General features: G+C 44.3%; 2 protein-coding genes across 2 annotated transcripts in view; one reads left to right on the plus strand and one right to left on the minus strand.

Annotated features, from left to right (window-relative positions):
* Positions 1-25,955, minus strand: part of LOC307270031 (protein jagunal homolog 1-B) — a 339,870-nt gene that overhangs the window by 178,997 nt on the left and 134,918 nt on the right. The window lies entirely within an intron of this gene.
* LOC307269790 (helix-loop-helix protein 2-like) lies at positions 25,126-25,497 on the plus strand (the record flags this gene model as incomplete). Its single annotated transcript, XM_080052831.1, has 1 exon — positions 25,126-25,497. One exon carries the CDS (start codon positions 25,126-25,128, stop codon positions 25,495-25,497), a length of 372 nt encoding a protein of 123 aa, XP_079908957.1.

The raw sequence follows: 25,955 nt of genomic DNA on the forward strand, positions 1-25,955 counted from the left end.
TGCCTTTCGCCACCATCACAAAGTATGTGAGCGTCTGCCAGGAGAGGACTCAGTTTTCTCTCTCTCTTTTTTTTAAACTGAGTCTTTATGACGGTGCAAAATGGATCATATTCCACAGTGGCAATTGTAGGGCAAGCATGACCTGTATATGTTAATAGTGTATGGTTAGGGAGCACATATTCCCCCCCCCCCTACCTTGCAACAAAACAACAAGGCTTTTGCCAAGTTGAAAGAGTGAGGTGTCAGTTTACTTCTGCATGTCCCTGTGGAAACATGTGACCTACAAGTGTCAATGGATAACGTCTTGTTTCCCATGTTTTAAAAACATGTCAAGGATGTAATCTGTGGTTGATTGTTGTGTGTTCTTTAGGAGAGTTGAAATGTTTACGTTAAGGTTATTTTAGAAGTAGACTATCAAGTACAATCTCAATGTCAAAAACTACGCATTAGGCACCGATGCTACACAGGTAAAGACTAATCAATCTGTTTGTTTGAACGGGGGGGGGGGAGATGCAGGCTCTTCTGTGTCAGTAACAAATCCGTGTCCCACTCCTGGAGCGAGGCCACCGGGTCTTCTCATGTTACCCCCACTTTAATGTTGAATGAGAGGCACTAGTTGCTAAGTTACCGGACGGCCTTCGACAAGGTGCTGAGACTATAGAATAAATGATACCATTCATAATTGAAAGGATTATGCGGCAAATTCGCGAGCATTCCAGCGTATCGAAACGAAACAATGGAGCCATTCACTGCAAGTTACAGAGCGTCGGGCTTCCAGGTAAAGGCCTCTTTGAAAGGTTTAAATTAAACGTTTTTCAGTCAGTAACACAAAAAAAAAATCTGGAGGAAGGAAATTGTCCCGGATAAAATACTTTTTTTATTTTAAAAGTGCAAATGGATGACAGAAGTTTTCATTGAGATTTTAGGCTGTAAATCTAGGAATTACATAGAAGTTTACACTAGTTCATATGCGATTATTTGTAAAATAAAGTTAGAGATGTCATACCTGAATAGCAGGTGAGTGCGTCTTCCTCCGTTGCTCCCTCGGCTCTGTCCTGCAGCCACCAGTTTTTCCTCCCTCCACCCCTCTCTGTCACTCCCCTCTTCCCTCCCTCCCTCTCTCCTTCCATCACATTCTGACCAGGTTGTGGTCTGATGTGCCTCTCAGCAGTGGTGTGTGTCAACATGTGTGCAGACAAACAAATTCATATTAGACTTAAATGAACGTTTTTGGCATTACTCAACTGACCACATATGTTGATTGAAGATATATATGTAATCAAACTTAAAAAAGTAGATTCCAACAGGTGCCTTGAGTCTTGAATGTTTCTGATGTGGACATTTCAACAGCGATCTAACAGCAGGCTTAGGTTGTTAATTTTGCAAGAGGTAAAATAATGATACCTTTTCAATCTTTATTTTTAATATTTTGGATACGTTGATTAATATTACTTTCGTATTGTTTTTTAAAATAAATTCAAATCTAAAAGTGTGTACATGAAATGTCAGTCTTAACTATTTTGAGCCAAACATGAACCTTATTTGACTGGACCTTTAAGGCTAAAAAGGAGTAAAGGGGCACCAGATAACATGATACTTTTACAGCCTTGATCCTTAACATGTAATATGTAAATTATCTGTGCTTCATTGGATAGGTTTCTGAAGCCACATAGCTAATAGTTAGGCATCCCTCATGTATTCATTCAATGTATTGATTGCCCCTGTTATGCAGACATTTATTCACCTGATCCATTTCACTGGCAGTAAATTTGACTAATTCATTCCATTGACTTGTCAGCATTTAACCACTAGAGGGCAGCAAATACAAAGCTACACATAACGGGATAACCAGGGCAATTTATTTGTGTATTCTCTCAAATCAAATGCTCTTTAAATAATATTTTGTCTGAAAGTTATATAGGCGTAACAACGTAATCTGTTTGACTAGTTTACTCTAGAGAAGGCTTTTGTGTTTGCCAGTCATACAATGTGGTGTGGTTCATTTGCACTTAGGTAGAAGTCCTGAGCCAAATGAAAAACTGGGAAAACTGAAAAATAGAAAAAAGTAAGAATTCTCTTCTTCTCACATGCATTAATATATAAACCACATCATGTCCCATTTGCATTCAAACTGTATTGTAATCAATGAGAGATGTTACTTTTTTCAATTTTATATAATTGAAAATTTTGAATATCATTTAACTAGTTCCCATTGCATAACAGATGGCTGACAAGGTGGTCGTGAGGTCTGCAAAGGACCGTCCGCCACAGCAGATTTTTCCAAAAGATTTTTGGTCCCAATTAGAGAATCACACATATTTACCTTCCACTCACACCGACTGCAAGATCAGCTGTATTCTGGTACTGTTTAACAATTGAAATCCAGCTGCCTCGATATGGTCAAATCTTCTCGTACCAGAGGATTTTATATTTTCTGTTTTCTTTTTCTCATCTTTCCCCCTCACAATCGTATAAGATGGGTACATTTGTCTGGTATAACCTTTAGAAGCAAGTGTGGGGCAAATTGGTTGGTCGTCCAGATTAAACACTGAACCAGCCTTTTATAGACAGTACATGTAACATAACTCAACTTGTTGTTTTTAAGTCATATGAACACCTATACAAAGGCCACTGATGAAGCCACTTTGGATATATCTTATGAGCCTTTAAGCCGTGTGACACATTTGCTCTTCATATAGGATTTAGCAATTATCCACACGCACACACACACACACACACACACACACACACACACACACACACACACACACACACACAAACACACACACACACACACACTGAGCGTTGCCCCCTGGACGCAGATGGGTCCTGAGCGCATCAGTGTTGCTGGATGTCACACGAGGTCCTACAGGCGGCCTGGCTGGTGTGGTGACTGATTATTTCTATCTTCCGCTCTGTCAGGAGCCGATGGAAAATTATATCGGCCTTAGGTGGCGCTCGGTTATTGATACCACTGTTAAAACTCTCCGATCCAGCTGCTGCTCGCCTGCGACATCCCTGCAATTAAATCTCCACGCTGCTCCCAGCCCACTGTGTGTGTGTGTGTGTGTGTGTACATGTGTGTGTGTGTTTGTGTGTGTGTGTGGCAGAGAGTAATGGCCCCAATAGTTACTGTAACAAAACAATAATGTGATTCAGCGTGGCAGAATAACAACCATATATAAATATCACTGGGATATATGACAGCCAAGTTAATGGGTTATTATTACCACTCCCAAAACAAATGGCGGCATCCCGGCGAAGCCGGTTCCCTATGAGTGGACTTGTTGCAAACAAACAATTAAAGGAGAAGTCTGCAAGCTTTCATAAGAGATGAGATTACGAAAGGCGGTCAAGAAAAGTCATATTGCACACTTCTTCTCCGCCACTTTGCATACAGCAGGCGATATTAGGTGATGAATATGGTAATGGTCCTCATTCTAGTGGGACTATCTCCTTTCAGAGGGGCAGATCTGTTTCTGCTGTTAGATTCGATTAATTCCTCTTCATGCCACTCCTCATTTTTGTCCCCCCCCCCCCCCACACACACACACACACCCACCACCACCCTTCCCCTATAACACTTTCAGGCCTATGATATTAGACGAACAATCGCAGAAACAAAACGAGCTGGAACAACCAAGATGGGAACAGATGGCACGTAATTGCCTGGTGGAGGAAGCCAGGGAGTCAATTTTTACCCGTCCTGGGGGAGTTGCAGTTGGAAGAAGGAGGAGGGGGGGGGGGGGAGCTGTGCGTGGAAAAAAAAATAAGTGCAGGTGCATTTGTTTTGATCAGATATGGCCTAAAGGAAGCATCTGAAAAAATATTCCTCACACACACATTAGGAAGATAAATTTAACCAAAAGTGTTTTGCGAGCGAGAACATGGGATGCAATGGCAAGGCTTTTTTTGTGACCGGGGCCAGGGAGGATGATGTCGTGGCCGTGAGTCAACAGCGGCAGATGCAATCGCAAATTAATATCACACTGCAGTGTCCCACAAACGGTTAAACTTTCACATGGGCTGGCAGCAATCCATCCCAACATTTGTCGATCTTATTTTAGGGTTTTGTGATGAAGGGGAATCAGAAATAACGTGAGAGCACTTTGAAACAGCTGACTTATGATGATAAATTGATGTCATTCGAATATTGGTTGTATGAGAACTATTGGCCGGCTTTACATTTTTATGTCATATTTTGACAAATTTTAAGATGAATGAATGACAATGGAAGTTTGTCACCCTACGCAATCCGGGTTGATTCCGCCAAGCAATAATAAATAATATATTTTCAAAATGTCTTATTTTACAGTCTTTCAACAATCCAACTGTCAAATCAAATCAAATCAAATCAGTTTTATTTGTATATCCCAATATCACAAATAGACATTTGCCTCAGTGGTCTTTACATTCCATACAGTATGACACCCTCTGCCCTTAGACCCTTAGCTCGGCTGAGAAAAAACGCCCAGTAAAAAACCCTTTATTGGGATTAAAAAATTTAGAAATCTCAGGGAGAGTTGACAGAGGAAGGGATCCCTCTCCCAGGACGGACATCCTGCAATGGATGTCATATGTAGAGAAAATAACAAAAGAGTTGGATCATTGATCAGATGTTTACATGGTAATACTAGTAAGTAAAATATGAATAGTGTGGATGCAGGAGGACTTGTTTGTAGTTTTCATGCTAGGCTAAAGCTAATCTACCTCTGGCTGTAGCTTTATGTGATGTCACTCTTCTCCTCTAACTCTCGGCAAGAAAATGAACAATGTTTCCAAAAATTTCAAAATATTCCTTTAAAAGCTCAAAGTATGGGGCTGCTCGTGGGGTGTAGTGGTTAGAGCGTCCACCTAAAGGCTCAGGCATCGCGGCAGTTCGATGCATGCCTTCCCCTCTTTGCCCCATTTCATCTGTCTCTCCAAATCTGTCTTATAAAGTAAAAATGCCCAAGAAATTATCTTTAAAAAAAGCTCAATACATATTCCAGTATACATAGTATATATTCAAAATGTTCAATGTTAACGTCGCTTTTTTATTATTAAAAGAAAAAAATATTTCAGTCTAATGCAAGTTGTGCATACATTTACACCAGGTGGGGGGGGGAGTTAACACTGTCACTATTACAAAGCGGGATAACACAATTGGTCTGCACCCACTTCATCCCTGGACATGAATCGGTCACATACTGTATTGAGATGAATTCCCTTTTTTCTTTTTTTCCTTCCCTGGTCCTCTAAGCTCTGACCACATCTGTTCAATTACCAGCATGGAAAGTGCATTACCATTGGCTTTGTTGTTGGAGATGCTTGATTTTCTTAGTAAAAAAAAAAAGAAAGTGGATGAATTTATAATGCTGAGATCCCCTCTGTTGTGAATCTCTTGAGCGGGACCGAGGCCCGGGGATCAAAATGAGCATTTTGATGAGCTATAGGCCCTCGCTTCCTTTTTTTACAATCCCAAACTTACGCTGCCTGCCCAATATCAAACTAATAAATTACAGCCCCCGTCTCCCACATAACTCACTGATAAAAAAAAAGAAAAAAAAGGGTCTGCCATAGTGTGCAGCTGTGACCCAGGGTTACCTAGCAACAGGTCATGCCCAGACGTGGTGCACACGCACAAGGTAGAAGAGATACACCTCTAAGGAGTGGGAGGGGACTGGAGATGGAAGGAGCCGGGGGGGGGGGGGGGGTCTCATCCTCACTCTCTATGACCCTTGACAGATAGAAAACGCACTCAGAGGAAACGGGCCGTTTGATTGACAGGGATATTTGAGGAACCTGAGAAGACTCCTTTGCTTTCTCCATTACTGCTTTATTTTCATTTTTATTTTTTACCGGGCTGGACTTCTGCAGGGCTGCTTTTATGACGGAAGATAAACTGATATGTGTAGTTTTATGAAGCTGTTAACTGACAAATCCTATAATAAAAACCATACTTTTCATTCAGCTAAGGCATATGAGAAGACACTTTGAATTTGATTTGTGTCGTGCATATTTAGGACGCGGGCATAAAGAAAACAATGGGATTGCCTTGTTGTTAATTCCCCCTCTGAAGCGTTCCCTTTCTGTCTGTATGTCCTGTATACACACCGCGTTAACACATGCACAGAGGACACATTTGCCACACAGAAGCACACAATCAGCTCTGCAGCAGTGTCGGTCGCCCAGAGAGTTGTCTGATGTAAACGCTAACTGACAGGCCTAAAAAGATTGAGCAATAGCACAAGAGACGCACAACCACAGCGGTGTACAATGTCTTTGCCAGAACTGAGCGGCATGGAAATGAAAGTGTTCACTCCATGCCCCCCCCCCCCCGCCTCCCTCTATCACACACACACACACACACACACACACACACACACACACACACACACACACACACACACACACACACATTCACACACATACATACACACACACATGTATACACACACACACATACGCTCCTTCCTCCGCCCTTCCTCTGTTGCCTGTGCGACAAACCCTCAAGGGGACTCTGCAGCTGTGTGGGGTTAGCACATGGTCGAGTTAGGGGCCACACACACAAACACACACACACACACACACACACACACACACACACACTGACAAACACAGCCTTTAATCTTTGTAAATATAGAATATTTATGCAGCATAAAAAATTTAACTAGTTGTATTTAATAAGAATATTTCCATGGGATGATTTTCAAAAGGCCGTATCTGAAATGCTTTTGAAACAGACTGCAGCTGCCAGTAACACTATGTATTGTCCCTTTACATTGTTACCCATCCCAACCTAATAGTGAATCAGGACCTCAGGGATCACGCTGACAGGCAGAGAGCCATAAGGTCTCTGATGTGACAAACAGCATGAGGAACTTAAAGGTAATCAATAAAATCTAAAGAAAAAAAAAAACGATGCTTTAACAGACGGTAAAAAATGCTAAACTATGTGTGGTGTGGTCATGCCATTTAGTTGTGATTAAAAGAGTGACAACTGAGATCTGTGCTGTCTGTATCTCAGTTGCCATACTTCTGTTTGACGCTTGCCAGTCGCCACTATTAGACAGCTTGGTACAATGACTTTGGATGACTTTTGGATTTTTCCTTTTTCTTGCTGCAGGTTGTACTGTTTTTGCGTAGGAGTCCATGTTGTTTTTACGTCTCCATCATCGCAAACATCTCCTCCCGTTACCCAGAAGCCCCAGCTTTGCACCAGTTGAGGTATAGTGAGCGACATGATGTGGGGGGAGAGGATGTGTGTCTCCTCATGCAGTTAATGGACAGCACACACACACACACACACACACACACACACACACACAGCGGTAATTCAAAGCTATAGCAAACATGACGTATGCCATCAGGGGCTGGTGTGAGTAAAATGGGCATCCATCACAGATGCTAACAACTCTGATTAAAAATACATAATCTGCAAGCGGCCCCCTGATACCGCCGTCAAGCCATTTTGGCTCTAATTGCAATTGGTCTCCGTTATGATCAAAGGCAAGTCACACCTGCTTCGCCTTTAGCTTTCGTTTTGCTGATTACACTTTCAAATTTCATCAACGTCAAGTTGATGGATATGAAATTATGGCGTAAACCTGTTTACTCGTGGTCAGCAGCGCCATCACAGTCCCAAATCCCCTGTCCCCCCCCCGCCTCTCCCCCATCTTTCTCCTGGACTTTTAACATCTGTCTTGAAGCGTGTCCTACTGCTTCTTCTTTCCAAGTCCAATCAAAATGCATTGAGGAAGTAGGAAAGAAAGAGCAGCCGTGGAGCTGACAGTTAGGGTGATAACACAAAACTCGCTTCACCCTCCGTTCTGTATCCTCACCTTGCCCACCACCTGTATCTCTAGGGGTTTGGGAGAGAGTGACAAAGCATCAGAGAGGAAGGGCACACCAAGCCTTCACTCACCAGTCTTTGCACCCAGCGCTCACCCAATTTACACCTCTCCCTTTCCTGCAAACCCCACCCAGGATCCCCCTGGTGACAGCACCATGCTAACCGCCACCTCCCTGCTGGCATGACCGTGTGTGCACGTGTGTGTGTGTGTGTTGGATAAAGAGGACGTGTTTCAATTTGTGTGCACGTGTGTTAGTGAGTGTGTGTGTGCACGTGTGTGTGTGTGTGTGTGTGTGTGTGCGCGTGCGTGTGTGTGTGTGTGCACGTGCGTATGCGTGTGTGCGAGTGTGTGCGTGCGTGGGTGTGTGAGTTTAAGTGAGAACAGAAGAAAGCAGGAAGAGCCTGTGTGCTATCCTTGTGTGAAGCAGTTTTAGACCTTCAGACTTGGTCCATATTTTTACGAGGAGAGGTCATTTTTTTTTAATGGGCAAGCACGGAAAAGGAACTAGAAAGTAAGGCCATGTCCACACGTAAACGGGCATTTTTCATAACCGTATCTTTTTTATTTTGCGGTTTGGCCTTTTGTCCACACAGAAACATTACAACCGGACACTAAAATCAGAGAAATTTGAGATTTGTTTCTCTTCTGACTCCATGCACTTCAATACATTTTTCTTTAAGCCCCTTTGTCTTGTTTGCCTGTTTGGAAATACCCCCAGTCATAACTTCCATATTAAACACTTTGGCACCGAACAAGTTAGAGCCAAGTGCCAATACAGAATGTAGTGTGCCCTTTTTATGTAGCAAGCTATCAAATCCAAATAGTCTTTTCCTTGATTGTTGTGAAATAATAATTCCAAATTCCAAATGGCATGTATTCATACTCAGGTGTCAGGTGTGATGTGTTACTGTGTTGATATTTTCACACATATTCCTGTTGACAGTTCCAATGATTGGCATTTTACCCTCATAGGAAATGAATGGGAGGTGATTGCTGATTGCTCCCCAGCTCACATGCTTTCTGTGTCTTTACTTACAGACCCGTGAATTAACATTCCTCTCCTTAGTTACGTTAACTAAACATTTTCCATAACCTTAAAAAACACTGTAGATTAAAATTAAATAAAAATTTAACAAAATGACGGTGGTTTCGGCTCACCTTTATTCATAGTAAACTTATTTGTAACCTGCCCGCCACTTAAAAAACTGACATTAAAGTGCATACAACAAGCTTTTAATGAGCAAAATTGGCAGCTTTCACAATACAACTAAAAGTATATAAAAGTAAAAAACTAACCCTGCATTCCGAATCGCATACTTTCTACTATATAGTATGTAGAAAAAAGATTTAGGATGTCCCGATTCTTGTGGTCAGATTTAGGATGGTTAGAAGTATCCGGATATCCTACTTCATCTAGCCAAGATTGTTAGTGTTGAAAACTGCATCCTATTTGGGCGATTCTGACCCACAATCCGGTGCGCACGTGAAGTGATGTCACATCGACGAAGCCTCCATATGAAAGCAAACGGGGATGGGACAGATATAAAAGCAAGAGGCAAGATCAAGGGGCAATGTTATGATGAAATAAAAGAGTAAAAGTATGTCCCAATAGTATGCCTAATGCATCCGAACTAAATTATTTTTATCGTCGGATGTAGTATGTAGAATAGAAAAAAGAAAGAGTATGCGATTCGGAACGCAGGGTAAATCTGCACACTCACACTGAACCCACTCCCTCCTGAGCTGCAGCCCAACTTTAAGTGATGCGTTGAGGTACCAACAAAAAAAAAATTCAAACTCACTGACAGGGGTTTTGCAATGATGTACCTACTGTACGCAAAGCCTGTTTAAACATCTTGACAGAATCAGAGTGGAGTTAAACTGCTTTGCCGGCGCAGTTAATTGAAGCGGATGAGGTTTTTAATAAAGCGTGCAGTGTTAGCAGCTGACAAATGGCTGGGCTGACACACAGGGGAAATTGCATTTAATGGCATCAGGTATGTGCTTTGCTGGAGCTTATCACATTACACTGGTGGGTGCACACACACACACACTCACACACACATACACACACACACACACTCACACACACACACACACACACACACACACACACACGGATGGACGGACGCAAACATGCATGAACGTACACACCCTGCTTTCATCCTCATTTGAGGTGTGTTTGTGTGTTTGTGTGTGTGTGTGTGTGTGTGTGCGCACATTTATGTGTGTTTGTGTGTGTGTGTGCACGTTGGCCCACATAAACATGCGCACACACACACGTTCATTTACGCTTACCTGAGCCAGTCAAGGTGTTTTCCCTTATGGATTTCAATTAGGGCCTGGGCGCATGGCTCTCCTCATGGTTGGTAGGTGGGTTGGTAGCTAGGCGGACAGGCAGAGCCACACTGGACCTATTATGGTAACATTATGGGGTTGTCAGGTTAGTTTCGGGAATAGACATGATTGGTGGAAAAAAAACTCTCAGCTGCTGTATTCACGTACTGTCTGTTTCACGTGCATTGACTTTATAGTTAATAACCTTAGGGAGTCAGCAGTATATTTACTCAATAATACTCGTTAGCAAACTTCTTTCACCAATTAAACATAATGGTGAATTCATTTATGATATCTTTACATTCCCTAGTTTAAAGGATAATTTTGGTGTTTTAGTGCACAGATCACACAAAATGTACAAAGTCGCCAAAGATGGAGACAATCAACATACGAAAAAGTTATCTAGACATATCCATTTAAAGGATAAAGCTGGTGTTTTAAACATTGTGTCGCTGTCAACATGTCCCATGTATAGAACACAACCAATGTCTTGTTCCTACTTTAACCTGGATGGGTACACACTGTGTAGAGTCACCTTGGAACAGCAAGGAACAGCTCCTTTTGGTTGCAGTTGAGATTTCTTTTTTTTTAAACTCAACAATAAACTAAACAAAAAAAAATCAAAGAAATGTGCGACCGCTCGACAAGAATAGGACCAAGGTCTGGGGAATAGATTGCACACAGATTAGAAGCAGGCGACAAGGACAATCATCCCTCTCTTTCATTTTGTTGTAGTGTGCAGACGGACACACATTTTGGACATGGTTTTGTTTTTCTTTACAAAAGACTCAGTATTGTCCTCAAACAGTTATAGTCACTATACTTTTTGTAGCTATCTGTAAATAGAGTTTTGTGGGGGGACTATTTTCAGCGGTGGATGAATCCACATTGGGTGTTTTAGTGAGTGTTTGGGCCAGCAGGACGGTGTATAGGGGAATGAGTCAAAAGAAACTACAGTTTTTGTCTTCATTGTGATGCAGTGTAGCGGTGTGGCACGCTGATGTGTTTTTAAATAGTTTTGGGATAACAATGGAGCTCAATGGCACAGATAAAGGTTTATTCTCGTTCGTGTGATCAATTGATTGTTTGTTTTCGTCTAATTAGCTGTAACACAAGTGACTTTGGACTGACAGTCCTTTTCCATGACTTTCCATACTAGCCTCCTATGTCCCCATATAGGCCTTAAGGAAAGCACAGAAAGTGCTTTTTAAAAATCTGTGTTGGTTGTGTATCCATTTCTTTCCAATCGTCTGCATCCAGTGGAGGCAATATAGGCAAGAAAGTGTCAGAAAGGACAACAAGACAACGTGAATTATTTCAAGTGATATGTCGGGAGAGACCGCTGCACAGATGCCCTTTAGGAGTTGTCAGTTTGATATCTCACCCAGCAGTGCGTACACACCCCACAGATGCATGCACAATGCACAAATGCACACACACACACACACGTCGTCCTGAGCATCAGTGGGCCTGTAGTGAAAATTCCCCGTATAAGAGAACAATTATAGTGTCTCATTTTCCCCTAATATCAATCACACAGCTCATGAATAAAGACAATTAGGTCCTCACGATTCCATTGCAATTGCATCTGCCCTTTCAGCCCCCCCCCCCCTCTCTGATTCGGGAGCAATGCCTCTTGGGTATATGGCGTTTCTCATCACCGCGACTCAGTGTGAGCCATGCAGCGTATATAGAGTCAATAATAGGAGAAGACACAAGAGGGTGAGAGCACTGGGGTTTCAGACTACATCAGATCCTGCGGACGCGTGTCACTCTTCATTAGGGAGGGAGGGGGCAGCAGGGGGGGTGGCCTTAAGGTGGGGATGGCCACAGAGGAGGGGGGGGGGGCTAAAGTGGCAGCTGTGGACAATGACAGAATCTGTGTCCAAGGGCCCCTCAGGCCAAACACCAGCTCTCCTCCACCCTGCACTGATCTCTCGCCTCTAGATGCACAGGGGAGGGATGGAGGGAGGGAAGAAGGGAGGGAGGGAGGGAGGGAGGGAGGGAGGGAGGGAGAGACAGAAATAGACCAGTCACAGTCACTGGACTTTTCCATCCAGACTTGCTTTACTCAAGTCTGGGGGCCCGACAGACATTGACGTAACACACATCACATCACCTCGCGTGTGTGTGTGTGTCTGTGTCTAATGTCATATTCATAGAAACCTGATTGGTTTACCTTCGGGCATGGGTGGGTTCTCCTTAACAGCACAGCAGCTTGGATAATGTCAGGTATTAATCTTTCATAGCCGCCCATTAAGATTAAGCACTTTGATTCACTTATTATTAATTTATACTGATTGCTGCCATGTTGGCGTAAGCGCTGGAGAAGGATATCCCTCCCCGGCGATTGCCATTTGGGGAAGGCGGTGATCTTTTGCGAGGGAGGAATTAAAATGTCTCATTGTAAATATTTGTACTTTTGTTAAGTTTTTTAATATCAAATTTCAATTAATAGATCACATGATCTTGTATTGGCTGTTAATCTAATTGGATGTCTTTTAAATACACCGTCAAGCCTAGGGGTGCAACTAATGACTATTTCATGCTTAATCAATTAATTGTTCGGTCTATAAAATGAGATGAAATAACTTGTTTAGGGCCGACCATTAATCCAAAACCCTAAGATTTTGCATTACTATGACATACAGCAAAGAAAAAAAGGAGGCAATTTTTGTCTTTTTGTTAAAGCCACCATAAAGCTGCAGCCTCAGATGATAATTCTCTGTAGATTGACCACCATTAGCAACCTCTTCAACATTATTGCATTGCTTTCCTATTGTCATTTGATTTTGTTTTCATAAATAAATATAATATTTCAGTCCTGGTTGAATAGGAGACACTTGTGGCAACAGCAAGTTTTGGTTTTAACATAGCAATACACTCCATGGAGCGGCGGCTTTGTCAGGTTCCAGTGCAGCCAAACAAACTCACTTCGTTTTAATAAAGAAGTGTGTTAGCATTAGCACAAGCACTAACTTAATCAGGCTCTGAAGAGTGTGTGAACAGTAAGCACAGAGGATGATATAATGAGATCAAATGGCCTTGTGCTTAGGAAAGAAACCTTGATGTATTGTAGCGTGTATATAGCATGCTCCACCACCAACATAGAAGACTACTCTATGAAGACATAATTACTGAATGTGAATACATTAAATGACTAGCAGAACCAAAAATGCAAATCATAAATAGTGTTATAATTGGGTCTGATTATATGAAAATCATAGAGATCGCCCCTTTAACTAGTCAGGCAATAGTAAGCATTTTGGAGATATGACAACTATATATATGCTCTGTTTTGGCACCTCACTTAACATACATCACACCATTGCAAGCCAATGTTTTGGCAACACACGGGTTTTTGTCAACAGCAATACATCAAACTAATAACCTCATCTGAAAGTGGACAATGGATGGGGCTGTGGGTGCTCTCCTGCCCACACGTACTGTAGGTGGCATACACTCGCCTTATTAGCCAGGTCAAACATAATCAGTAATAGACACGGCCGGGCTGCTTAATTATGGCTGGCAGCTGGCAGCGGGGGCCCTTTCCTTTAGGGGGCCTGGGTTATGCCCATGCATGAACCCCCACCCGGCCCCCTTCTCCCCACCCACCCAAACTGCCCCAAATGAAGAATAAATCTAACCTCCCCTTTTGTCCGGAGTGAAGCATGTGGCAGCCCCTTCATTTAGAGCAAGAATAAAAATGTGGACAGAACTCGGGATTAATAGAGGGGAATGGTGCATTAAATTAGTGTAATTGTGAGGTAACAGCGGCGTGTGTGTGTGTGTACGTGTGTGTGTGTGTGTGCTTGTGCGTGTGCATGTGGGTGTGCCTGCGTGTGCGTAAAGGTAGTAAAAAATCTTCCTTCTAACAAGAATTTTTTTTTATCCCGTAACAAACCAACAAAGCACCTGAGCTATTAAAGGGGGGCCCCAGATTTTAAAATTTTCATAACACAAGACAGCCTGTTCGCCTCACTTTGGATGACACGACGACAGATGTATTCACAAGGCGGCCGGCTACCTCCCCAACTAGGCACAACGCATCCCATGGAAAAAAGCACCGGAGCTCCTGTCGCAAAAACAGCTTGTAAATCTGCACTTAAATGCGAGCAAGCGAGAGCCCCGACTCCCGCCTGCTGCGACACACAAGAAATATGGCTTCATGAAGTTTGTAACCAACAACTCAAGGGAAGGTGGGGGGAGCAGTCTGGGGCTGATATACTGGCTGATTATATTGTTTCTACACCAAAATGTTGCTCCGATCAAAAATGCACTTGTGCATGCTTTAAAAAAACAGCGATGAGTGTGTGTGTGTGTGTGTGTGTGTGTGTGTGTGTGTGTGTGTGTGTGTGTGTGTGTGTGTGTGTGTGTGTGTGTGTGATAGAGAGTGAGACAGAGAAAGAAAGAGAGACACTGTTTGAAGCTGCAAGCAGTTGTGCTCTCTGATCTCCCAAGGCTGTCTACTCTTGCACACACACACACACACATGCACACACACACACACACACATTCACACTCTGGCTTGCACATGCAGACCCCCTGAATCAGCCCCCTCTGGTATATTGATCCATTTCATTCTGCCTCAATGAGATGCAGACAGCCTCCCAGGGCCCAGACCACTCATAATCATGATATAACACAAGGCTATATTGAAGCCTGCCATAGGAAGGCATAAATCGGATAATGCATCGGGCTCGGGATAATGAACAATATCAGGTGACATATCGACGTTGTCATGCACGGGCCATAATGAAACATTAAACGTGTGTTGTGTTGTGTCGGTGTTGGGATGTGGGGTTCTGAATGGCTGAGCCCATTGCAGGAGCGGAGGCACAGCTGCAGACACATGTTGTTTGTCTTTAACAAACACACACACACACACACACACACACACACACACCCACTGCTCTGTATAGTTTGCAGGGGGAAGTTATGAAAGCAAAAGCACAAAGTCCTTGGACAGAACTCCATTCAGACTCAATTGTCGCTCTTTGCTGTGTGCTTATGTATGGCCGTTTGTGTATATGGTTGTGTGCGTTTGTGTGTGTGTGTGTGTGTGTGTGTGTGTGTCTGTGTTTTGGTCGTGAACTTGACTTCCCTCTTCCTTTCTCCCCCCTCCAGCCTTCTCCCCCATCGCACCGCGCCGTAGCCATGGCAACCATTCGGATCGATCCAGTGGCATCTATTTACCAAAATGTTGCTCCAAAACCAAAAAACTTAAACAATCAGGCGGATCAGCGGCCACTTGCAACCGGGTGAGGGGGTGGCAGTGGAGAATGATTATTATTATCTTTCAGAGCCTGCTAGTCTTATTTTAAATGACTGTTGTCCTGTGCTAGACATGTCCTTGTTGCTTGACAAAATTACACAACTGAACAACACAAATCCACCGTCCAATCCAAATGGTGCATAGGCTAAGTGTTGCCTTCAGTGGCAGTGTGTTCAGCTTCCAGAGCCACCATATAAAATGCCATTTAAAACAAAGACAAATAACATCTAGTGGTGGAGTCTGCTGCAGGGCTTTGCATGGGCTTTATGTGAGGAGGGACCGTGTCACGTTTACTTTGCGTCAACAGCCATGGATAGCCGGTCGAGGTTCAGGGTTCACACGATGTGATATTTCACAATGTTCTCGCTTCCAAACACAAAACTCCAACCAGCGTTTTTGTTTTTTTTGCGTTTGCGTGCGGACGAGGGGGAAGACAAGAAAAAACAAAAGAAAGAAAGAAAAGTAGAAATCTTAAAACACACAAACACACAGAGAGAGGAGGAAGGAGAGAGATGGAGAGAGAAAGAATGAATGAAGAGAAAGCTTATTACCAGAAAACAGATGGCCCCCCAATTCACATTGGCCCCACGGGGACCTGGAGGGACAACTCTTTGCACCTCCGGGTTACTAGCGCTGCAGTGTGGGGCGGGGCGCTTAACCACGTCTCTGTGTGTGTGCACTGTTGTTTGTTAACTTGTAAACAAAAAGCAAATTTGTGACATCTCTGGCGAGGTGCCACTCCTTTTTTTTTTCCTTCTGCTTAAATTTCCCAGGAGCTCGCGCCGCTGAAAGATTCAATGGGATGTTTATGAAAAGACAACAACTCAGCGGCGCCGTGATGTTGTCGGCCCTGTTTGGAAGGTGTTGTCTCTCTTTCCACTGTGGAACAAACCAATGGGAATCGCATATTCAAAACGGCGGAATAATCCTTTTTAAAGAGAGGAAAACACACACACACACACACACATTTGGCGTCACCTTTTATCTCGTCAAAACCCACTGCTCCAGCGTCAACGCCGGATGAGCTGATGTCACAACATCCGTAAAAAATTAGATCTCACGCGCGCCCAAACATTCACACACTTGCAGCGTTACGTGTGCATATGCAACTGTACAAAGTGGACACACACAAACACACACACACACACACATATATAAACCCACACACATACACACACAGATGACAGGCAGTGAGTGGAAATGAAGGATTTGGAGTTCTAACCCGTTACATTATGCAGCAGATGGCGTTCAGGCCAAGCCCGGCCAGGCCGCTCCCAGGAGAGAAAGAGTGCGAGAGAAAGAGGGGAAGAGAGGGAAGATGGGGGAGGTGTCGAAAGAGGGGTGAGGGACAAAGCTGTTGTCTTTTTTTTCTTTCTTTCTTTCTACTTGCGTGAATGCACGTGTTTATTTCCTCTTTTTCTTTTTTTTTGATGGACTCCCTCCTGGGTCGCCTGTGGTACAGAATCCTGGCCTTCTCCTCTTCCTCTCCTCTCATCCCTCCATCCCTGCCCAGCTGAGGCCACACCTGAGCCCAGCCACGGAGCCCCCCCACCCCACCACCCCCACTCCGACCCCAGCTGACCCGGACAGAGGCGGGAAAAAGGTGATAGCGGGAGGGAAACAAGATTTTTTAGAATGGCAGGTTAAGTGCCGTAGGTGTAAGCATTAGAGTGAGCATGTGGTGAGTGTAGAAGTAAAAATGAAACACTTTCACACTGGCTTGCATTGTTGTTGTAATGTCTGCCTTTAAAACGAGCCACGTGACTATGACTCTCTCAGTAAAGCAGCTGTGTACCTTGACTAATTTCAGCAGAATTTAACACGTAGTGCGGAAAAGTCAACCTGATCAAATGCCACGATCAATATGCGTGCACACACACACACACACACACACACACACACACACACACACACACACTGATGGACACATATACAAAGCGGCCTGTTAAGGCCCCCCCCCCCCCCCCACACACACACACACACGCCAGATCCTTGCCCCTGGCGCTTTTTGTTTTGTGTTTTCCGAATTAATTGAGCCGAGGCTCAAGTGCGGGGCCAGATGTCTGTGCGACCTGTGGGAATTATTAGAAATCTGTTTCCCTCATTGTTTATGTGGAGCCCCTTTTTAAAAAACCACAACCGCCAAAGTTTCCAGTGAAGCAAACAAGCCCAGAACCAGATTGCTAATGCACAAAATAACAGTCTCCCTGGCTCTCCGTGGCTGGACACACGCTCGTGAATATTTGGACATGTAGGGGGGGGCTTTTTTTTTCTTTTTCTGTACCGCCTCCAATGAACGTGGTCCGTGCCCAAATGACCACCAGGGGCCCCCCTTCCTCGATGCCCTCCCAGTTTGGCCCCGCACAGTGCCATGCTCCTTGGCACGGCTCTGGGCCCTAATGAACTCATCAGCCAGCTGGAGGCCCTGGATGCAGAGAACAGGGGCCACTCAAGGGGGGGATCAGGGGGGCCACAGAGGGAGAGAGGGGGTGCTGTTAGGTATGAGGAGGGTGGAGGTGTGGAGGTGTAGTGTGGTGGGGTATGGACCAAAGCAGAGAGAACCTTACCAACACGGTAAATGAGGCAGGTGCAGCTTCAGAGAGGGGGGGCTAGAGGCCAAGACAGGAGCGTCAGCAGACAGGAAGAAGAAGAAGAAGTATGGGAGGCTGTGGAGATCAGAATTTTATAGGTCTGCGCTGAAAATAGGGCCCATGAAAACGTTATTTTTAAGTTTACTCAACTTTTTTTTTTTTTTTTTTTGCATTTCTATGCTCTATTGATAGTGTAGAGACACAGTTGAAATGGGGCAGAGAGGGGAGCGACATGCAGAGAACGACCGCGGGCTGGAATCGAACCCGGGTCCGCTGCTGGCCGAGGCCCATGGAGGGGACGCCCCACCAACTGAGCTAAAGGCGCCCCCAAGTTTACTCAACTTTTTAAAGGGTGTACATGTACCAATCGCAATTCAACACCAACTTCAACTTAATAGTTTGTTTCGGTACCGTGAAAAGTTTATAGTTAAAGAAATGATGTTGAGCCAACAACTGTTATATGTGGATTCTCTCAATGATTTATACATATAGTATGTTGCATCTGGTTTAGTTTAGACTGCACCCACTAGATTCTAGTCTGCTTGCTGGGCAGAAGCATGAAATGAAATTAGTCCAATTTAAAATGGCTGTAAAAACATCATATCCCCAAAAATGTTGAACATTCCTTTAAGTTCATTGTAATTGCTGAAGAAAATGTGTGCTTTAAATGCTCCCGTCCGAAAAAAACAACTTGTAATCCGTATTCGTGGGGGGATATACTGTAGGTTGACGTTTTTTCACAGTGTTAACGAGGGAATAATAGATTGCAGTACAGTGTGTGAATTGCAGCAGAGCACAGCTGGCTCGTTTGCTGACTAATAATGCCTCTCTCTCTCTCTCTCTCTCTCTCTCTCTCTCTCCCAAGTCATCACACTTATGTCACCGCCGTCAAACGAGACGGCATCATCCCGTTGACTGCACAATCCACAAACTCATCATGCCTTTCTCCCATCTCTCGCAGTCCCAAGTGTTTTTCGCTCTGTTCCTCACTGTGTGTGTGTGTGTGTGTGTGTGTGTGTGTGTGTGTGTGTGTGTGTGTGTGTGTGTGTGTGTGTGTGTGTGTGTGTGCGTGTGTGTGTGTGAGAAAGAGAAAGTGAGCACCTTTGTGTGTCCATATGTGTCTGGGTGGCGGTGCGCCCTGCTGGGAGCACAGATGGTGCCGAGGCCTGCCACGGCACAGCACACTGTGACGACGGGCCACATTCTCACATGGGACCCCCAGCTTTCTGGATCCCACACCTCCTGTTCTAAGCCTGGACTCACCCCCCTCCCTCTCCACTCCTACTCCCTCTCCTTCTCTACTGCACACACACACACACACACACACACACACACACACACACACACACACACACACACACACACACACGCATTATCATGGACATACACACACACACACACAAGGCCAGGGTCCAGGCCACACTTGTCTATTTCACTACCCCTGGATGAAAAGACACAGAACACGACACATGGGCAAGTTGGCGTTCACACACACACACACACACACACACAATGCCCAAAGTGTTACCCTGTTCCCCAGTGTGTGTGTGTGTGTGTCCTAGTGATGTCAGTAATGCAAATGTGAAACGAGTCGGGTTACATCGCCGTCAGATAGGGAGTTTCTCGGGCTAAATGCAACTTCTACCAATCTTCCTTTTCTGTGTTTTTTCTTTCCAGTTTCGTCTTCATTTTTTTTGCACACTTTCATTTATCTCCTCTCTCACCCTCTTCCTCTCTCTCCCTCTCTCCCTCTCTCCCCCTCTCTCTCTCCCCTTCTCCCCCTCCCCCTCTCTCCCCCACTCTCCCCCTCCCTCTCTCCCTCTCTCCGGTGCCCCCTGTGGCTTGCAGTCCACCTGAGAGAGGACTCGTACATCTCCTGACAAAATGACTAATCCTTCCCATTTCACAGCTCCATCCCACTGCTCCTCCGAAATGTTCAAAAACTGTGTGTGTGTGTGTGTGTGTGTGTGTGTGTGTGTGTGTCTGTGTGTGTGCTAGGTGACAGGTGTAGGAGTATGTCACATGAGTTCAAGGTGTTTTCTTGTAGTAACAAGCGGCTCACACAGCTGCGGGCTGTGCTGATAGCTTTGACTGATTAGAGAAATAACTCCATTACAGACGTCTCGTATCAGAGTGACATCGCAACGTCGCAACTTCCCAGATGACAGCTTCCTTAAAATGACGTCCGCCTCCACAAAAAAATGGCTATTGGAAGTATTTTTGAAAATATTTATTTATTTATTTTAGCGCAGCCTGGATTTTGATAATTGGAGTCTTTCACACACACACACACACACACACACACACACACACACACACAAAAATCCAATTCCAAATTTGCATCATATTTCCTCAGACATTTTTAGCCCAGCTAGACTAGGCATCTCAATTTCCCAAGGTGGTGTATTTAAAATAAAATAAATATAATTTCGCCCTGAAATGTGATAAATAAAGCCCTTTTGATGTGTTAGTTAATTCCAAACGCTTGGGGAGAGACATTGAAATGCTGGAACCATGGCTAAAGTTTGGTTTTCAAATAACCTTGGGGGTGTTGAAATAGCACTTTGATGCAACATAGATGGTCTTTTTGAGCGCTTTGATTGGTGTGAAAAGAGTTGGTCGGCAATAGATGGGTGAGTCTTTATTATAATGGTGAGCAACGTTAGAAACAATTTTACATACTTTATGGTGATGGAAAATGATGTTCGACATTCAAAAACATTTGGGAGGTTACTCTAAATTGAATTGAGAGGAGAAACATTTTTCTTTGAATACTTACATAATGTGTTTTTACGCTGATGAGAGCCATGAGACTCAACCAAAACAGTAACGTTGCGAGACGAAAAAATAAATAAACTATTTGCTTAAAGGTGCTATATATCGCTCCAAAGAGAGTGATGCATTTAGGTGATAATTCATTATGGTTAATACAACTTTCATCTTTTTTTTTTCTTTTTTAAGATATTTTTTTGGCATTTTTATGCTTTATTGATAGTATGTAGACAGAGTTGAAATGGGGCAGAGAGGGGAGTGACATGCAGAGAACCACCGCGGGCTGGAATCAAACCCTGGTCCGCTGCTGGGCGAGGCCCATGGGGGGGGGACGCCCTACCAACTGAGCTAAGGGCGCCCCCCAAATTTCATCTTTCTCATAGAATTTCATATTCAATTTTGATCCATTGTTAATCCAACAATCATAATTCAAGCAGCTTTAATTAAGAATAATCCAGACTTTTTAGTTCGGAACTGTAACTAATTGTGTTTAGTTCAATTGCTCGGATAAACTAAAATGCAACAGAATAAATGTCCTATTATTTTTTTGGGGTGAATTCTTACTTTCTTTGAAGGGGTTGATATATTCCTTTAATGCACTAAACATGTCTTGTTTACGCAGGACAACTAAATTTAGATATAACTTGCAATATTTTTAACATTCATACACTCTTAAAATCTGATTGCTGTCATTCTAAAGAGTCATTCTCTTAAACAGGAAACGGGACTTCATAGGAGATTCATTAACAAAATGTCTCTGACGATCCGAGGAAGTCTTTATTCTTCTTTTTATTACCAGAAACGTCATGACCAAAACAGGCGTCATCCGTTTGACTGAAATGACCATTCTCTGGTGACTACAGCACCCTGCGGTCCCACCCCCCCCCCCCACCCCTACATCAGCTGTGGGATGTAATTGCAGCAGGCACCAACAAAACAGCCTTGGAGGTGTCCTTCATGTCTTTGGCCAAGGGCCTTACGGACTGAGGAGGGGTCCGGGTGACCACCAAGCATCTCCACTGCTCCGTCTGTGGAGCAATTAGGGTGGTGGGGTCTAGTGTGTGTGTGTGTGTGTGTGTGCATGTCCGTGGGCTCCAGCTGTCAGGAGGCCTCTGTCTCCTGGTCCTGACATGTCTCCGATACACCCCGCTGTGAGTCTCTCTGTGTCACACACACTCCACGCTCCCCGGACGGAGCCCAAGGCGAGCTGTCCGTCATCACACACACACACACACACACACACACACACACACACTCACTCTCTCTCTCTCTCTCTTTCTCCCTCTCGCTGCATGCACACATACTGAGTTTTTCACTGATACGGTCCTCTTGGCACTGGGGCAGTACTTGTCTCTCTCACTCACAGTGTGTGTGTGTGTGTGTTGAGTGTGTGCGCATGTTGGTGGCAATAAGCATGGCGACGGTGGCTGCGGGCCACGGCAAGTCATCCGTGCTTCCCCTTATCGTTTTAATCACCTCGTTAGGCGCAGCTAGTCGCCACACTCGCTGGCCGCTGCCCCTCCTCTTAAAGCATGCCCTGCTGACCCCGCACTGGTGGTGCCACTGGGCACAGTGATGCACCCTGGGAAAGGAGGCCAGGCAAGACAAACTTAAGACCATCCATAAAGTTCTGTTTAAAAAGTGTTGTTGTGGGGTGCTCCGGTGACGTAGTGGATAGAGCGTGTATCATATCGGCTCAGGCCTCGTTGCAATGGTCACAGGTGCAACAAAGTGTGAGGTTAACCCTGCGGTAAGAAGAGAGAGTGTGTGTTAAAAATGGGAAATTGCATTTGGTGCTTGGTTGTATTTGCTTTTCCAAAAGTATGAATATCCATCTTGGCACCTCATGTGAACATGTGTTGGTCTCACGTCCACAGCCACCTGCAAACACACACATCCCCGAAAAAAGTGACGGTGTTGTTCACATGTTAGCAGTGCCGGAAGATAAGTACAGCAATTAGGCCTACGTCTAATTTAGTACTTTACTCAAGTTTTCCCATTCTATTTGTACCTCGACACCACATACAAAGCAAATATGAGTGAAAAGTCCTTGAGATTTTTACACAGTTACAGTTTTTGTTGCAGAACTTTTTTCCCTTTCTTCTGTCCTCTCCCAATGATCCCATGACCTTTTGGGAGGGGGCCCGACCCTATTTTGGGAACCATCATTTTAGTGAAGGATATGAGTACAGTTCCTCCACACATGCAAAGAAGCAGTGATAATCATCAAAAACTATATCTGTCAGTGGCCACAAATACATGGGACTTATGACATATTTTACTTATGCTTATCTTACCTTGTTGATTGTGTCTGATCTGATATTGTCTAATCTTATCTTAAATGGTGATTTCTTAACCATTACAATCCTCAAACATAGTATTGTATTTATTTATTTTCCATCCTTTATCCATCCACACATCTCTGCTGCTTTTCCTTTGCCCAATGTAGTCCCACGGGAGAGAGAGAGAGAGAGCTTCAGGGCTTTAGGGCGTGAAGAGAGAGAGAGAGAGAGAGAGAGAGAAGGTGTGTGTGTGTGTGTGTGTGTGTGTGTGTGTGTGTGTGTGTGTGTGTGTGTGTGTGTGTGTGTGTGTGTGTGTGTGTGTGTGTGTGTTTGTGTGTGTGTTTGAGGGATGGAGAGAGAGGGAGGGAGGGGGCGGGCGTTAGACAATACCATTCCTCAAATATATTCCATCTCCCCTCCGTCCCTGAAGTGAGCCTTTATTAGTCGGGATCGTTTGGATCTTATCTCGCATATGACACTCGCTGGAAGAAAGACCGGAGCAACAAGCAAGCAAGAGATAGAGGAGAGGAGAGGGGGATTAACCGTGAACTGCCTTCCGATCCACTGACTTCCTCTCTTTTGCGCTTATCTCGGCCCCCTTTTCATCCCCATCTCTCCTGGATGGACCATAGCCTGTAGTAGAGCCCGGCTGCACTTTCTTCTCCTCCACTATATCAGCCTCTATTGTCTCTCCATCGCTGGGAGGTGGAGAGCGGTGGGGTGGTCTGACTGATCCCCGTTCACATCATTATTATCATTCTTTTTTTTCCCCTTCTTTTTTCAAAGCCTTATCAGTAAAATCTATAAGACTCTGGACTGTTTTCATGCTCAGGAACGTCTTCCTTTTTGCGTTGACATTTGACCCCCGCCACATCTGCATGTTGCCAGTTCGCGGCTTGAAAAAGTAAATCATTTGTTTATTTTTATTTATTTGATCGCTGGCTGCTTTTTCATTTTTTCTTTTCTCCATGAGACTGAAGGTCCGTCTCTCTGCCGCGTCTGATGCTGGTCTGTCCGCTGGAATATGAATTAATTTGGAGTTGAGGATCGGCTCAAGTCTATGCGTTTTTTTAAGTTCGTTGAACTACAATTTTTTTTCTTCTATTTTTCCTCACAACTCTTTGTCAAGGTGAGTCTAAATTGTGGCAACAACAAAAACAAAAAAAGCCTATATTCACACACTAAAAAATCCAAGAGTGGTGTCAGTTTGTTTTTAAATGTTTTTAGACTTCTGTTTTTTTGTTCGGATCTATATTTCTCCGCTTTTTTTTCGTTTCTCATAAACACAAACAATAGCCTCGCTCCTCCAGTGATCCCGGGTCCAGCAGATGTCAACATTATTTCTGCCGTCTTCTTGCCTCCCATGCTGTCAAGTCACTCCGGCCTCAGACAAGCAGATGTGTTTATCACACTGTGACAGATGGCCAATTCTGATTATGTTAATTCACACACACATACAGAAAAAAGGGAGTTTCTCCTTCAAGAAATGATCAAAACTCGCATTAGTTCTGTTTTATCTAGAATAACAATGTGTTATAAATTTTAAAGCAAAAATGAAAACATGACAATAATAGCCTACTGACAATCGATGGACTCTTTTAAAGCCTGGGGCTTTTCTTAATTAACACTTTTTAAATTCTCTCTAGCCATTCATTATTTATGGAGTTTAATGTTATTATGCAACGAACGTACTGCGTTTGGCTTTATGGAGGGGGAGCTGGCACTGGAACGAGACCCCGCTGTGGGATGTCTCATACTTTGGGGCCTTGGGCTGTCAGAAAGCTGACACGATTACAAAAATGACATTTAGGCCTCATTGACATTTCTTTATTATTCTTTTATTCTTAAGAAGGTTTATTTTGCAGGCTCGTTAATACAACATGTTCCTACTGTGAATGCACGGGTGTAGTTTATTTGTGTTGGGTTTTCTATATTTTTAAAGCAGAGAATTTCTTGACTCATAGCGGTATTTTTTGTCAACACTACAGGTTTCCCTCAGGAGGAGTGACTGCCCCAACTACCCGAGAATCAAAATGATGCTGAGCCCGGACCAAACGGAGGCCGACCTCTCGTGGAACCAGTCCGACCCGGAGTCACTGCTCAACGGCCTGAAGTCTGCGGGCTGCATGTCGGATGACCCTATGGAGTGCGAGGAGCGGCCCAGGGGCAAGGGCGACCAGCCTCTGAGCCGCGAGGAGAAGCGCAGGAGGCGGCGGGCCACGGCCAAGTACCGCTCGGCCCACGCCACTCGCGAGAGGATCCGCGTGGAGGCGTTCAATGTGGCCTTCGCGGAGCTCCGTAAACTGCTCCCCACCTTGCCCCCTGACAAGAAACTCTCCAAGATTGAGATCCTCAGACTGGCTATTTGCTACATCTCCTATCTCAACCACGTGCTTGATGTCTAATGATGAGACATACAGACAGAGGGGGGGAAAGGGAGTTGTTATTGTTGTTGTTGGGATTATTTGAAGAATTGGGACTCAAGCAAGCCCGTGCCGGGCGTCACTTTGAGTATGGCAAAGGTTGGCAGCTGATGGCGGAGAGGTTTAAAGCAGAAGCCCAGTGTTTGATATTCTACTGCCTTTGATTTAGTCAATTATCAGTGCGGTAAATAGAATGGAATTGCATCGACTGCTCCCCCGTGGCCTAAATCACACAACAATGTAATTATTGGGGGTTGGAATAAATTATATTCCCTTCCAGGAAGAGTTTTCACCTCCTGTATAAAATGTCAATATCGGGTCAATATGTGCAAACTGATAGATCGATCTATAGGCCCAACACCTCTGACACGAGCTATGCCTACCAGCACGCATTGAGATGATGGACTTCAATTTGAAAATGACAACATACTATCAAGATC

The sequence above is a fragment of the Ammodytes marinus genome (assembly GCF_949987685.1).
Source record: "Ammodytes marinus genome assembly, chromosome: 24".
Taxonomy (NCBI): domain Eukaryota; kingdom Metazoa; phylum Chordata; class Actinopteri; order Uranoscopiformes; family Ammodytidae; genus Ammodytes; species Ammodytes marinus.